The sequence below is a fragment of the Salvelinus alpinus genome, chromosome 7 (genome assembly GCF_045679555.1).
Source record: "Salvelinus alpinus chromosome 7, SLU_Salpinus.1, whole genome shotgun sequence".
Classification (NCBI taxonomy): Eukaryota; Metazoa; Chordata; class Actinopteri; order Salmoniformes; family Salmonidae; genus Salvelinus; species Salvelinus alpinus.
Window position 1 is genome coordinate 78,729,087 of NC_092092.1, and position 10,673 is coordinate 78,739,759.

General features: G+C 38.5%; 1 protein-coding gene across 2 annotated transcripts in view; it reads left to right on the forward strand.

The window, feature by feature from the left end:
- gabrb2a (gamma-aminobutyric acid type A receptor subunit beta2a) overlaps window positions 1-5,728 on the forward strand; it is a 141,898-nt gene extending 136,170 nt beyond the window's left edge. For both annotated transcript variants that reach the window (XM_071411785.1, XM_071411784.1), the window contains one exon: window positions 3,436-5,728. In XM_071411785.1, coding sequence (XP_071267886.1) covers window positions 3,436-3,822 — 387 coding nt within the window. In that variant the 3' untranslated portion in view covers window positions 3,823-5,728. The remainder of the gene's footprint in view (window positions 1-3,435) is intronic.
- Window positions 5,729-10,673: the final 4,945 nt, after the last annotated feature.

Genomic DNA, 10,673 nt, shown 5'->3' on the forward strand with positions numbered 1-10,673 from the left:
AAATAACAAGTGAAGTAATTGAAAGGAAATGAGATGGTTAGTGACATATTATCACTCAGCCTAACAGAGAAGAAAAAGAGATTTCCCATTCTGAGTTTTGTCCAACTGAGTGGCCTTGGAACAGAGTACAAACTACAGATATCATTGAGAATTAGTTTTTTCAACTAATAAGTTTGAAAATCTTTTTTTTAGTTAGAGATGTTTTGTTTTGCTTCTGAAGTCAGGCTATGGATGAAGAAACTTCTGATCCGATCCACTTCCTCAGTCCTCACAACGTCTCTCCTAACCTAAACCTACCTTTGACCCCTGAAATATCAACCTTAACCTCTCCTTCATCTTTGCAATATTTCCTTATTACTATTTCTCTCAACCTTTTATCCTCTCACATTTCTTCCTTTTGTTTACGTTGTGTTTGTTTACTTGGTTTGTCTTGTTCTGACTAGACAGAATGTTAACCACATGCTGGCTGAAATTCTGACATGACAATGAAGCTGATTTCTCCATGAGAAACTGTTGATTTGTATGTATATACATACATACAGTACCAGTCAAAAGTTTGGACACGCCTACTCATTCAAGAGTTTTTCTAATTTCTTTTACTATTTTCTACACTGTAGAATAATAATGAAGACATCAAAACAATGAAATAACTGTGGTGGCATATTTCTGCTTTACCAAATCAGGAGAGTTACAAACTTCACACACCAGTCAGAGTTATACTTAAACTACATCTTTAATAATAAGAGCTTTGCAATAGCCTTTGACTTTCAATGATGCGCCATCTCTAATGAACCATTGAAAGTGTCAACAGAAAACTACAAAGATCTTTTATGGGCAAGATACACCCCTCTCAACTTACATAACGAACCACAGATCTTAGGAACAGTTCAGAAAGGGACTTTATAATTGAGAAAGGAGTATCCCTTAACCAGATAACATTCGGTATAAATTATCGTTCAGTTTGGTCCCTAAAACGAGGTTCTAATCTCGTTCCTGGTACTTCATAGTACAAAAACACCAACTCATTCAATGGCATATATCAATTGTCAACTCTAGATACTCCCATGTCAAGTAAACCCCCTCTTGACCCCACTCTTGGACAAGCTCACTGAGGGGAGTGAGCCTCTAGGTCATACACTATCCCAGGATAAGTGTAAGATGAGAGAGGACCTACAATGTTTCCAGACACTGCCATACACCTCCCCCCAATGGAAAAGGAGGGAGTGACTGGCGCATAGACATTGTGTAGACAAGTAATTAGTTCCCCATTAATCACGCCATCCCTTCACATGGTTTAAGAATAGGTAAAGACACATTCACATATGAAGACAATGTTCCGTTCTGTCCTCTTCCCTTTCTGATATTCTGCATAGCACCAGGGACATGTGAAAGACAAGCCTGACCTCTCCCTTCTCTGGGCCCCAAGTGACTGAGCCCTAGCTGAGGGAAAAGTGCAACTGCCAACACTAGAGTCCAAAGGGATACATTCTAATGACAAGTATCTCACATAAGCATATTATGCAACTAAAACATCTTAATGATCTATGTTACCCAACTAATTCTGATTCATCCGCCACATAACACATATGGAATCATGTAGTAACCAACAATTCTTCAAAGTAGCCACCCCTTTACCTTGATGACAGCTTAGCACACTCTTGACATTCTCTCAACCAGCTTCACCTGGAATGCTTTTCCAACTGTCTTGAAGGAGTTCCCACATATGCTGAGCACTTGTTGGCTGCTTTTCCTTCACTCTGTGGTCCAACTCATCCCAAACCATCTCAATTGCGTTGAGGTTAGGTGATTGTGGAGGATAGGTAATCTGATGCAGCACTCCATCACTCTTCTTCTTGGTCAAATAGCCCTTACACAGCCTGGAGGTGTGTTTTGTCATTGTCCTGTTGAAAAACAAATTGTAGTCCCACTAATCGCAAACTAGATGCGATGGTGTATTCCTGCAGAATGCTGTGGTAGCCATGCTGGTAAGGTGTGTCTTGAATTCTAAATAAATCACAGACAGTGTCACCAGCAAAGCACCCCGACACCATGACACCTCCTCCTCCATGCTTCACGGTGAGAATCACACATGCGGAGATCATCCGTTCACCTACTCTGCATCTCACAAAGGATCTCTCATCAGACCAAAGGACAGATTCCCACCGGTTTAATGTCCATTGCTCGTGTTTCTTTGCAGCAATTTGACCATGAAGGCCTGATTCACACAGTCGCCTCTGAACAGTTGAGGTTGAGATTTGTCTGTTACTTGAACTCTGTGAAGCATTTATTTGGGCTGACATTTCTGAGGCTGGTAACTCTAATGAACTTATCCTCTGCAGCAGAGGTAACTCTGGGTCTTCCTTTCCTGTGGCGGTCCTCATGAGAGACAGTTTCATTATAGCGCTTGATGGTTTTAGCGACTGCACTTGAAGAAACTTTTCCGGATTGACTGACCTTCATGTCTTAAAGTAATGATGGACTATAATTTCTCTTTGCTTATTTAAGCTGTTCTTGCCATAATGTGGACTTGGTATTTTACCAAATAGGGCTATCTTCTATATACCACCCCTACCTTGTCACAACACAACTGATTGGCTCAAACGCATTAAGAAGGAAAGATATTCCACAAATTAACTTTTAACAAGGCACACCTGTTAATTGAAATGCATTCCAGGTGACTACCTCATGAAGCTGGTTGAGAGAATGCAAAGAGTGTGCAAAGCTGTCATCAAGGCAAAGGGTGGCTACTTTGAAGAATCTCAAATATAAAATATATTTTGATTTGTTTAACACTTTTTTGGTTACTACTTGATTCCATATGTGTTATTTCATAGTTTTGATGTCTTCACTATTATTCTACAATGTAGAAAATAGTAAAAATAAAGAAAAACTCTTGAACGAGTAGGTGTGTCCAAACTTTTGACTGTTACTGTGTGTATATATATACATATATTTATATATATTTATTGTATCTTCACAGGATTGTCAACATATACTTATGTGTAATGACTAGCTATTGATTTATATAAATAGAATCTATAATTTAATATGACATTTTATGGTAAATACACTATGCTCTACATTGCTACTGTAAATCAAATGTGTCCCATTAGTACAACCACAGAACAATACTGTACGTGATGAACCCCTCAATTAATAACTAAGAGAAAAACATATTCTTATTAAAACACACACACATAGTGCCTTTTAATTAACCATAAAGATAGACACCTTTAAGTATTTTAAGTGATCATAGATTATTTAAGAATAAGATGACCTATGAACCATGCCTCATTTTATCTATCCGTAAATATAGACATCTTTCAAATATTTTAAGTAAGGATAGATTATGATGACGTATGAAGATGACGTATAGATTACGTATGAACATCCTCTCACGGCCCCTCCTCTTCCTCCCCCCTCCTCCTATCACAGATGACCACCTCCCTGACTGATGACAACATCCTGTTTGGTTCCCTGGAGATGAAGAATGAGATGGGGGGTGTTCCTCCTGAGCTGTCCAGGTCCCTGGGCCCTGGGGGTCTGGGTGACCCGCGCAACACCATGCTGGCCTACGACAGCTCCACGCTGCAGTACCGCAGGGCCGCCTTGGCCCGCCAGAACTACGGCGGCGGACCCCACAGCGCCCTGGAGCGCCACGCCACCCAGAAGAAGTCCCGCCTACGGAGACGGGCCTCGCAGCTCAAGGTCAACATCCCTGACCTGGCTGATGTGAACTCTATCGACAAGTGGTCCAGGATGATCTTCCCTACCGTGTTCTCCTTCTTTAACGTGATCTACTGGCTGTACTACGCTCACTAAGGAGAGATGGATGGAGGAATATCATGGATGAGAGAGAGAGAGAGAGAGAGAGAGAGAGAGAGAGAGAGAGAGAGAGAGAGAGAGAGAGAGAGAGAGAGAGAGAGAAAGCACCTATTATTTTGTTGATTCATTTTAAAGAAATGTGAGAAAAATGGTTTTGAAAGGAAGGAGCTCTACACCGAACACTTCTTCTACAGTCAGCTTCTATCTGCCGTGACTCTTTTATGATCTGGGAATAACCTCTAACGACTGACTGACACTTCAACAGAGGAGAGGAGAGATTTTAAAAAGACAAGACAGACAGACATGGTGCCTGTTCCTGAAGAAATTTCAATATATCACTCTAATATTTGTCATTCGTAGCTTAACTCTCTGTGGAGCAAATATTTATGCTTGTGTTTGCATATACTTTAAGGATTTGTTTAGTTTTAGTCTATGTATTTCGTTCATAGCCGAGCTATCTGCATCCAGGAAAGCTTTTCTCGAGGGTTTTAAAGGGGTTCATCCTTGATTAAACTATTTTCCTGTAGTTATTGTAATACAAAAACATTCTTTAAAAAGCATGCTTCTATTTCATTTCTGCTGCATCTCCATCTTTATCAATGGAGCACAAAGCATTTGAGTTTTTAACTAGTTGAGGTTTTTTTCTTCTGTGTAGCAAAGAGTGTCTGCAGAACTCTTTGCACCCCCATACTGTAGCTTAGGCTGAGCTTGGGGTTCAATTGGGGACCAACAACAATGGGCTACTGTAAGAAGATAGTACCGCAGATGGTCAATAGGGGGCACTCTTCTCTATGGACATTCCAATGGGTCTTCAGTGTTGCCGTTTCTGTCCTGCCAATTTGTGGGTTCATGACCTTTAACCTAGAGATCATGACCCGTCATCCATTCTGGCCATTGAAGTTCCCGTGAAGGTTTCATATGTAAAATTATGGTACAACCGTGGATCTTGAAGCTCTAACCTGCCAAGTGTTTTTTGATCTGACTCTTGTTGTACTGACAGAATCTAGTAGTCCATCATATCCAACTGGCCTGGTTTAAAGAGAGAGACAGTACTGTATAACCCTTTGCCTCTGCATTGCCAGTGTGGGCGGCATCAAGGGGAGAGAATGGCTTTGTTTATTTATTACCCAGGGGGGGGCGCTTATGTACATTGCTGATGGACATCAAGAGAGCTAAGCCCATCTTTCATTGCAATGAAAGTTGCTGCATAAATCTAGTAATCCACAATCATATCAATAGAGTTTATTGGTTCTACAACTTTGACACGTTCCATTGTGATTAGGTTTTATGTTTTGATGAATTGTAGATATAACGTTTTAAAAATCATGTTATAAAGGACATGGTCCATTTTTATAAACTAAATATTCATGAAAAGCCAGATGTATAAATATTATGAATGAATTATATATTTAAATGGGTCTGTTGTTGTTTTTTGCATTCTAACTAACAGGTAAAATGTACCGTGGCCAGATTATAAAAAGAAAAAATCTTAAATTCATTGAAGGAAAAAATATATATATACTTTTTTCTGACACTGTACTTTGTACTTGGAGTTTTTTCTTTGTTTATATTTCTTATTTTTTTCCCATTTCTTTCTACTTTTAAAAGCAGCTACTTGGCAGCGATGAAACTGAAGCTCTACCAACTACCAGACACTAATAAACCATTAGTCTTTTTATGCATGGTTCAAAACCATTTTTTTCTCTCCAGAAATGACTGTGACAGGAATCAACCCGAGGTGAATCAACCACGTCACCACCACGCATCAGGCATATTTTCTACGAAGTTCCTGTAAATTCCAATTGTAATATTTCATAATAATGACTAATGTAAATAACTTGTGTATTGATTGTCAGCCATTATGAAGATGTACCTAAATTCAATTAAAACTCAATTCAGCCTATATATTAGTTCATTTACCGAATGCATGATAACACTGGGAGAGACTGTATGTATATAGAGGCTCTGGGAGGGAACAGGCAAACAAGCAAATGAGGGCACCCACCACCACTCACTGCATTATTCCACACCCACCACCACTCACTGCATTCTTCCACACCCACCACCACTCACTGCATTCTTCCACACCCACCACCACTCACTGCATTCTTCCACACCCACCACCACTCACTGCATTATTCCACACCCACCACCACTCACTGCATTCTTCCACACCCACCACCACTCACTGCATTCTTCCACACCCACCACCACTTGAACTGGATCCATCCATTCCTTCTCCTCCCTACTTCTGATATGACAACTACTGTTGCGAAGCGGCTGCATTTAAATACTTAATGTTGAACAGCGCTGAATAGTTAATGTTTTAAAAAGTGAATGTGGTTATTATTATGACTAATGATCACCATGCCCCTTTACGCTGCTGGGATAAATAGGAGGATGAGGGTGTTTAACTTGTTCAATCAAAGGCCTATTCAGTCAATCCCAGGCCTATTCCGTCAATCCCAGACCTATTCAGTCAATCCCAGGCCTATTCCGTCAATCCCAGACCTATTCAGTCAATCCCAGGCCTATTCAGTCAATCCCAGTCCTATTCAGTCAATCCCAGGCCTATTCAGTCAATCCCAGACCTATTCAGTCAATCCCAGGCCTATTCCGTCAATCCCAGACCTATTCAGTCAATCCCAGGCCTATTCCGTCAATCCCAGACCTATTCAGTCAATCCCAGACCTATTAATTTAGGGAGAATTCCGACCCGAGTTAAGCACGCGTAAAAGGAACGCAATTCCCTTTTCATGCACTTTTCTTTCTATGCGTATTCTGACCTTGAATTTATTCACCAACTTTACGAGCGATTAAACAATGAATACGGTCCAGAAACCGGTTGGTTCCAAGTGGAACAGCTTCTACTTTGTTTTCCTGATAGAAATAACACCATTCTCCATGACTGTCATTTACACATCGATAAGAGTTATTGATAAGAGCCATTGATAAGAGCCATTGATAAGAGCTATTCATAATAGTTATTGATAATAGCTATTCATAAGTTATTGATAAGAGCTATTGATAAGAGTTATTGATAAGAGTTATTGATAAGAGCCATTGATAAGAGTTATTGATAAGAGCTATTGATAAGAGTTATTGATAATAGCTATTCATAAGAGTTATTGATAAGAGCCATTGATAAGAACCATTGATAAGAGTTATTGACAAGAGTTATTGATAAGAGCTATTGATAAGAGCTATTGATAAGAGTTATTGATAAGAGCCATTGATAAGAGCCATTGATAAGAGCTATTGATAAGAGCTATTGATAAGAGCTATTCATAAGAGTTATTGATAAGAGCTATTCATAAGAGTTATTGATAAGAGCTATTGATAAGAGCTATTGATAAGAGTTATTGATAAGAGCTATTGATAAGAGTTATTGATAAGAGCTAGGTAAATGAGTAATCTGTTGGGATAAGGGGATTGTAAATATAATTGTTTTAGATCCATTTGACCTTGTCTCGCTGGAGACAAACATGGAACCGGTCATACGGCAGCAAACTGAAGCATTTCAACATTTCACCTTTTCCACAGTGAAGTTTATGAAATGCTGGCCTTATAACTTGCAGGGATGAAATGTGGAGAGCCAAGCTGTGGGCTTCTGTAGCCATGCACAAATGACAGTACAGCGCCAAGCTGTGTGCTTCTGTAGCCATGCACAAATGACAGTACATCGCCAAGCTGTGGGCTTCTGTAGCCATGCACAAATGACAGTACAGCGCCAAGCTGTGGGCTTCTGTAGCCATGCACAAATGACAGTACAGCTCCAAGCTGTGGGCTTCTGTAGCCATGCACAAATGACAGTACATCGCCAAGCTGTGGGCTTCTGTAGCCATGCACAAATGACAGTACAGCGCCAAGCTGTGGGCTTCTGTAGCCATGCACAAATGACAGTACAGCGCCAAGCTGTGTGCTTCTGTAGCCATGTACCACTGACAGTACAGCCCCAAGCTGTGGGCTTCTGTAGCCATGCACAAATGACAGTACATCGCCAAGCTGTGTGCTTCTGTAGCCATGTACCACTGACAGTACAGCTCCAAGCATACTAAGTTGATTTATGATTTCTAGAATGTTTTAATTATATGCCCGGACTTTTCACTGTATTCATCTTTTTTTTATCATGTTAAATATTAGCCACTATCAGTAGCCACCGTCAGTTATACCCACATACATTTATAACTGTCTCTTTAGTGTTAGTTTCCTTCCATTTACAAATGTCTCTTCAGTGTTAGTTTCCTCACATTTATAACTGTCCCTTTAGTGTTAGTTTCCTCACATTTATAACTGTCTCTTTAGTGTTAGTTTCCTCACATTTATAACTGTCCCTTTAGTGTTAGTTTCCTTACATTTATAACTGTCTCTTTAGTGTTAGTTTCCTTCCATTTATAACTGTCACTTTAGTGTTAGTTTCCTTCCATTTATAACTGTCTCTTTAGTGTTAGTTTCCTCACATTTATAACTGTCACTTTAGTGTTAGTTTCCTCACATTTATAACTGTCTCTTTAGTGTTAGTTTCCTCACATTTATAACTTTAGTGTTAGTTTCCTCACATTTATAACTGTCTCTTTAGTGTTAGTTTCCTTCCATTTATAACTGTCACTTTAGTGTTAGTTTCCTTCCATTTATAACTGTCTCTTTAGTGTTAGTTTCCTCACATTTATAACTGTCTCTTTAGTGTTAGTTTCCTCACATTTATAACTGTCTCTTTAGTGTTAGTTTCCTTCCAGTTATAACTGTCTCTTTAGTGTTAGTTTCCTCACATTTATAACTGTCACTTTAGTGTTAGTTTCCTTCCAGTTATAACTGTCACTTTCGTGTTAGTTTCCTCACATTTATAACTGTCTCTTTAGTGTTAGTTTCCTCACATTTATAACTGTCACTTTAGTGTTAGTTTCCTTCCATTTATAACTGTCACTTTAGTGTTAGTTTCCTTCCATTTATAACTGTCTCTTTAGTGTTAGTTTCCTCACATTTATAACTGTCTCTTTAGTGTTAGTTTCCTTCCATTTATAACTGTCACTTTAGTGTTAGTTTCCTTCCATTTATAACTGTCTCTTTAGTGTTAGTTTCCTCACATTTATAACTGTCACTTTAGTGTTAGTTTCCTTCCATTTATAACTGTCTCTTTAGTGTTAGTTTCCTTCCATTTATAACTGTCACTTTAGTCTTAGTTTCCTCACATTTATAACTGTCTCTTTAGTGTTAGTTTCCTTCCATTTATAACTGTCACTTTAGTGTTAGTTTCCTTCCATTTATAACTGTCTCTTGTGTGTTAGTTTCCTCACATTTATAACTGTCTCTTTAGTGTTAGTTTCCTCACATTTATAACTGTCACTTTAGTGTTAGTTTCCTTCCATTTATAACTGTCACTTTAGTGTTAGTTTCCTCACATTTATAACTGTCTCTTTAGTGTTAGTTTCCTTCCATTTATAACTGTCACTTTAGTGTTAGTTTCCTTCCATTTATAACTGTCTCTTGTGTGTTAGTTTCCTCACATTTATAACTGTCTCTTTAGTGTTTCCTCACATTTATAACTGTCTCTTTAGTGTTAGTTTCCTCACATTTATAACTGTCTCTTTAGTGTTAGTTTCCTCACATTTATAACTGTCCCTTTAGTGTTAGTTTCCTCACATTTATAACTGTCTCTTTAGTGTTAGTTTCCTCACATTTATAACTTTCTCTTCAGTGTTAGTTTCCTCACATTTATAACTGTCACTTTAGTGTTAGTTTCCTCACATTTATAACTGTCTCTTTAGTGTTAGTTTCCTCACATTTATAACTTTCTCTTCAGTGTTAGTTTCCTCACATTTATAACTGTCACTTTAGTGTTAGTTTCCTTCCAGTTATAACTGTCACTTTCGTGTTAGTTTCCTCACATTTATAACTGTCTCTTTAGTGTTAGTTTCCTCACATTTATAACTGTCACTTTAGTGTTAGTTTCCTCACATTTATAACTGTCTCTTTAGTGTTAGTTTCCTCACATTTATAACTGTCTCTTTAGTGTTAGTTTCCTCACATTTATAACTGTCTCTTTAGTGTTAGTTTCCTCACATTTATAACTGTCACTTTAGTGTTAGTTTCCTTCCATTTATAACTGTCACTTTCGTGTTAGTTTCCTCACATTTATAACTGTCTCTTTAGTGTTAGTTTCCTCACATTTATAACTGTCTCTTTAGTGTTAGTTTCCTTCCATTTATAACTGTCTATTTAGTGTTAGTTTCCTCACATTTATAACTGTCTATTTAGTGTTAGTTTCCTCACATTTATAACTGTCTCTTTAGTGTTAGTTTCCTCACATTTATAACTGTCTCTTTAGTGTTAGTTTCCTTCCATTTTGTATCATTCCATTACATTGTTAGTTGACCTTTCTTTCCTCTGTCACGTTGCTGTGGTTGTTCCTGAGGATCTCTAGCTATAGTGGGTCATATCAGGCTAACGCATTACAAGTTGGGCAATAATGTGGGACATGTGGCCTATATGAATCATTATGTAACGCAGACCATATGTAGCTGTTTAAACCTGGAGCCTTGTGCACGGTTCCCGATGACTGGACCGTCGTCACCAGTTCCGTGATTAGTGAGGATTATTAGGGTAGTTTTATAGGAATACTGGTCAACCCCCGTTCTCACCTTCCAATATTTTATGTATTGAACTAATGAATTTGGCTACTTTCAGGACGAATCAAACCACTGTTTTTTTTAATACTTTCCTAACCCTAAATAATATACGATCAACCAATTGTTGCTGAAAAGGAGACTAATATTTGTGTTTTTAGGCATACATTGCTTTCTTTCATTGGTCCCTGATATTGTGACCCGTTCTCTCCATGTATTCTAGTG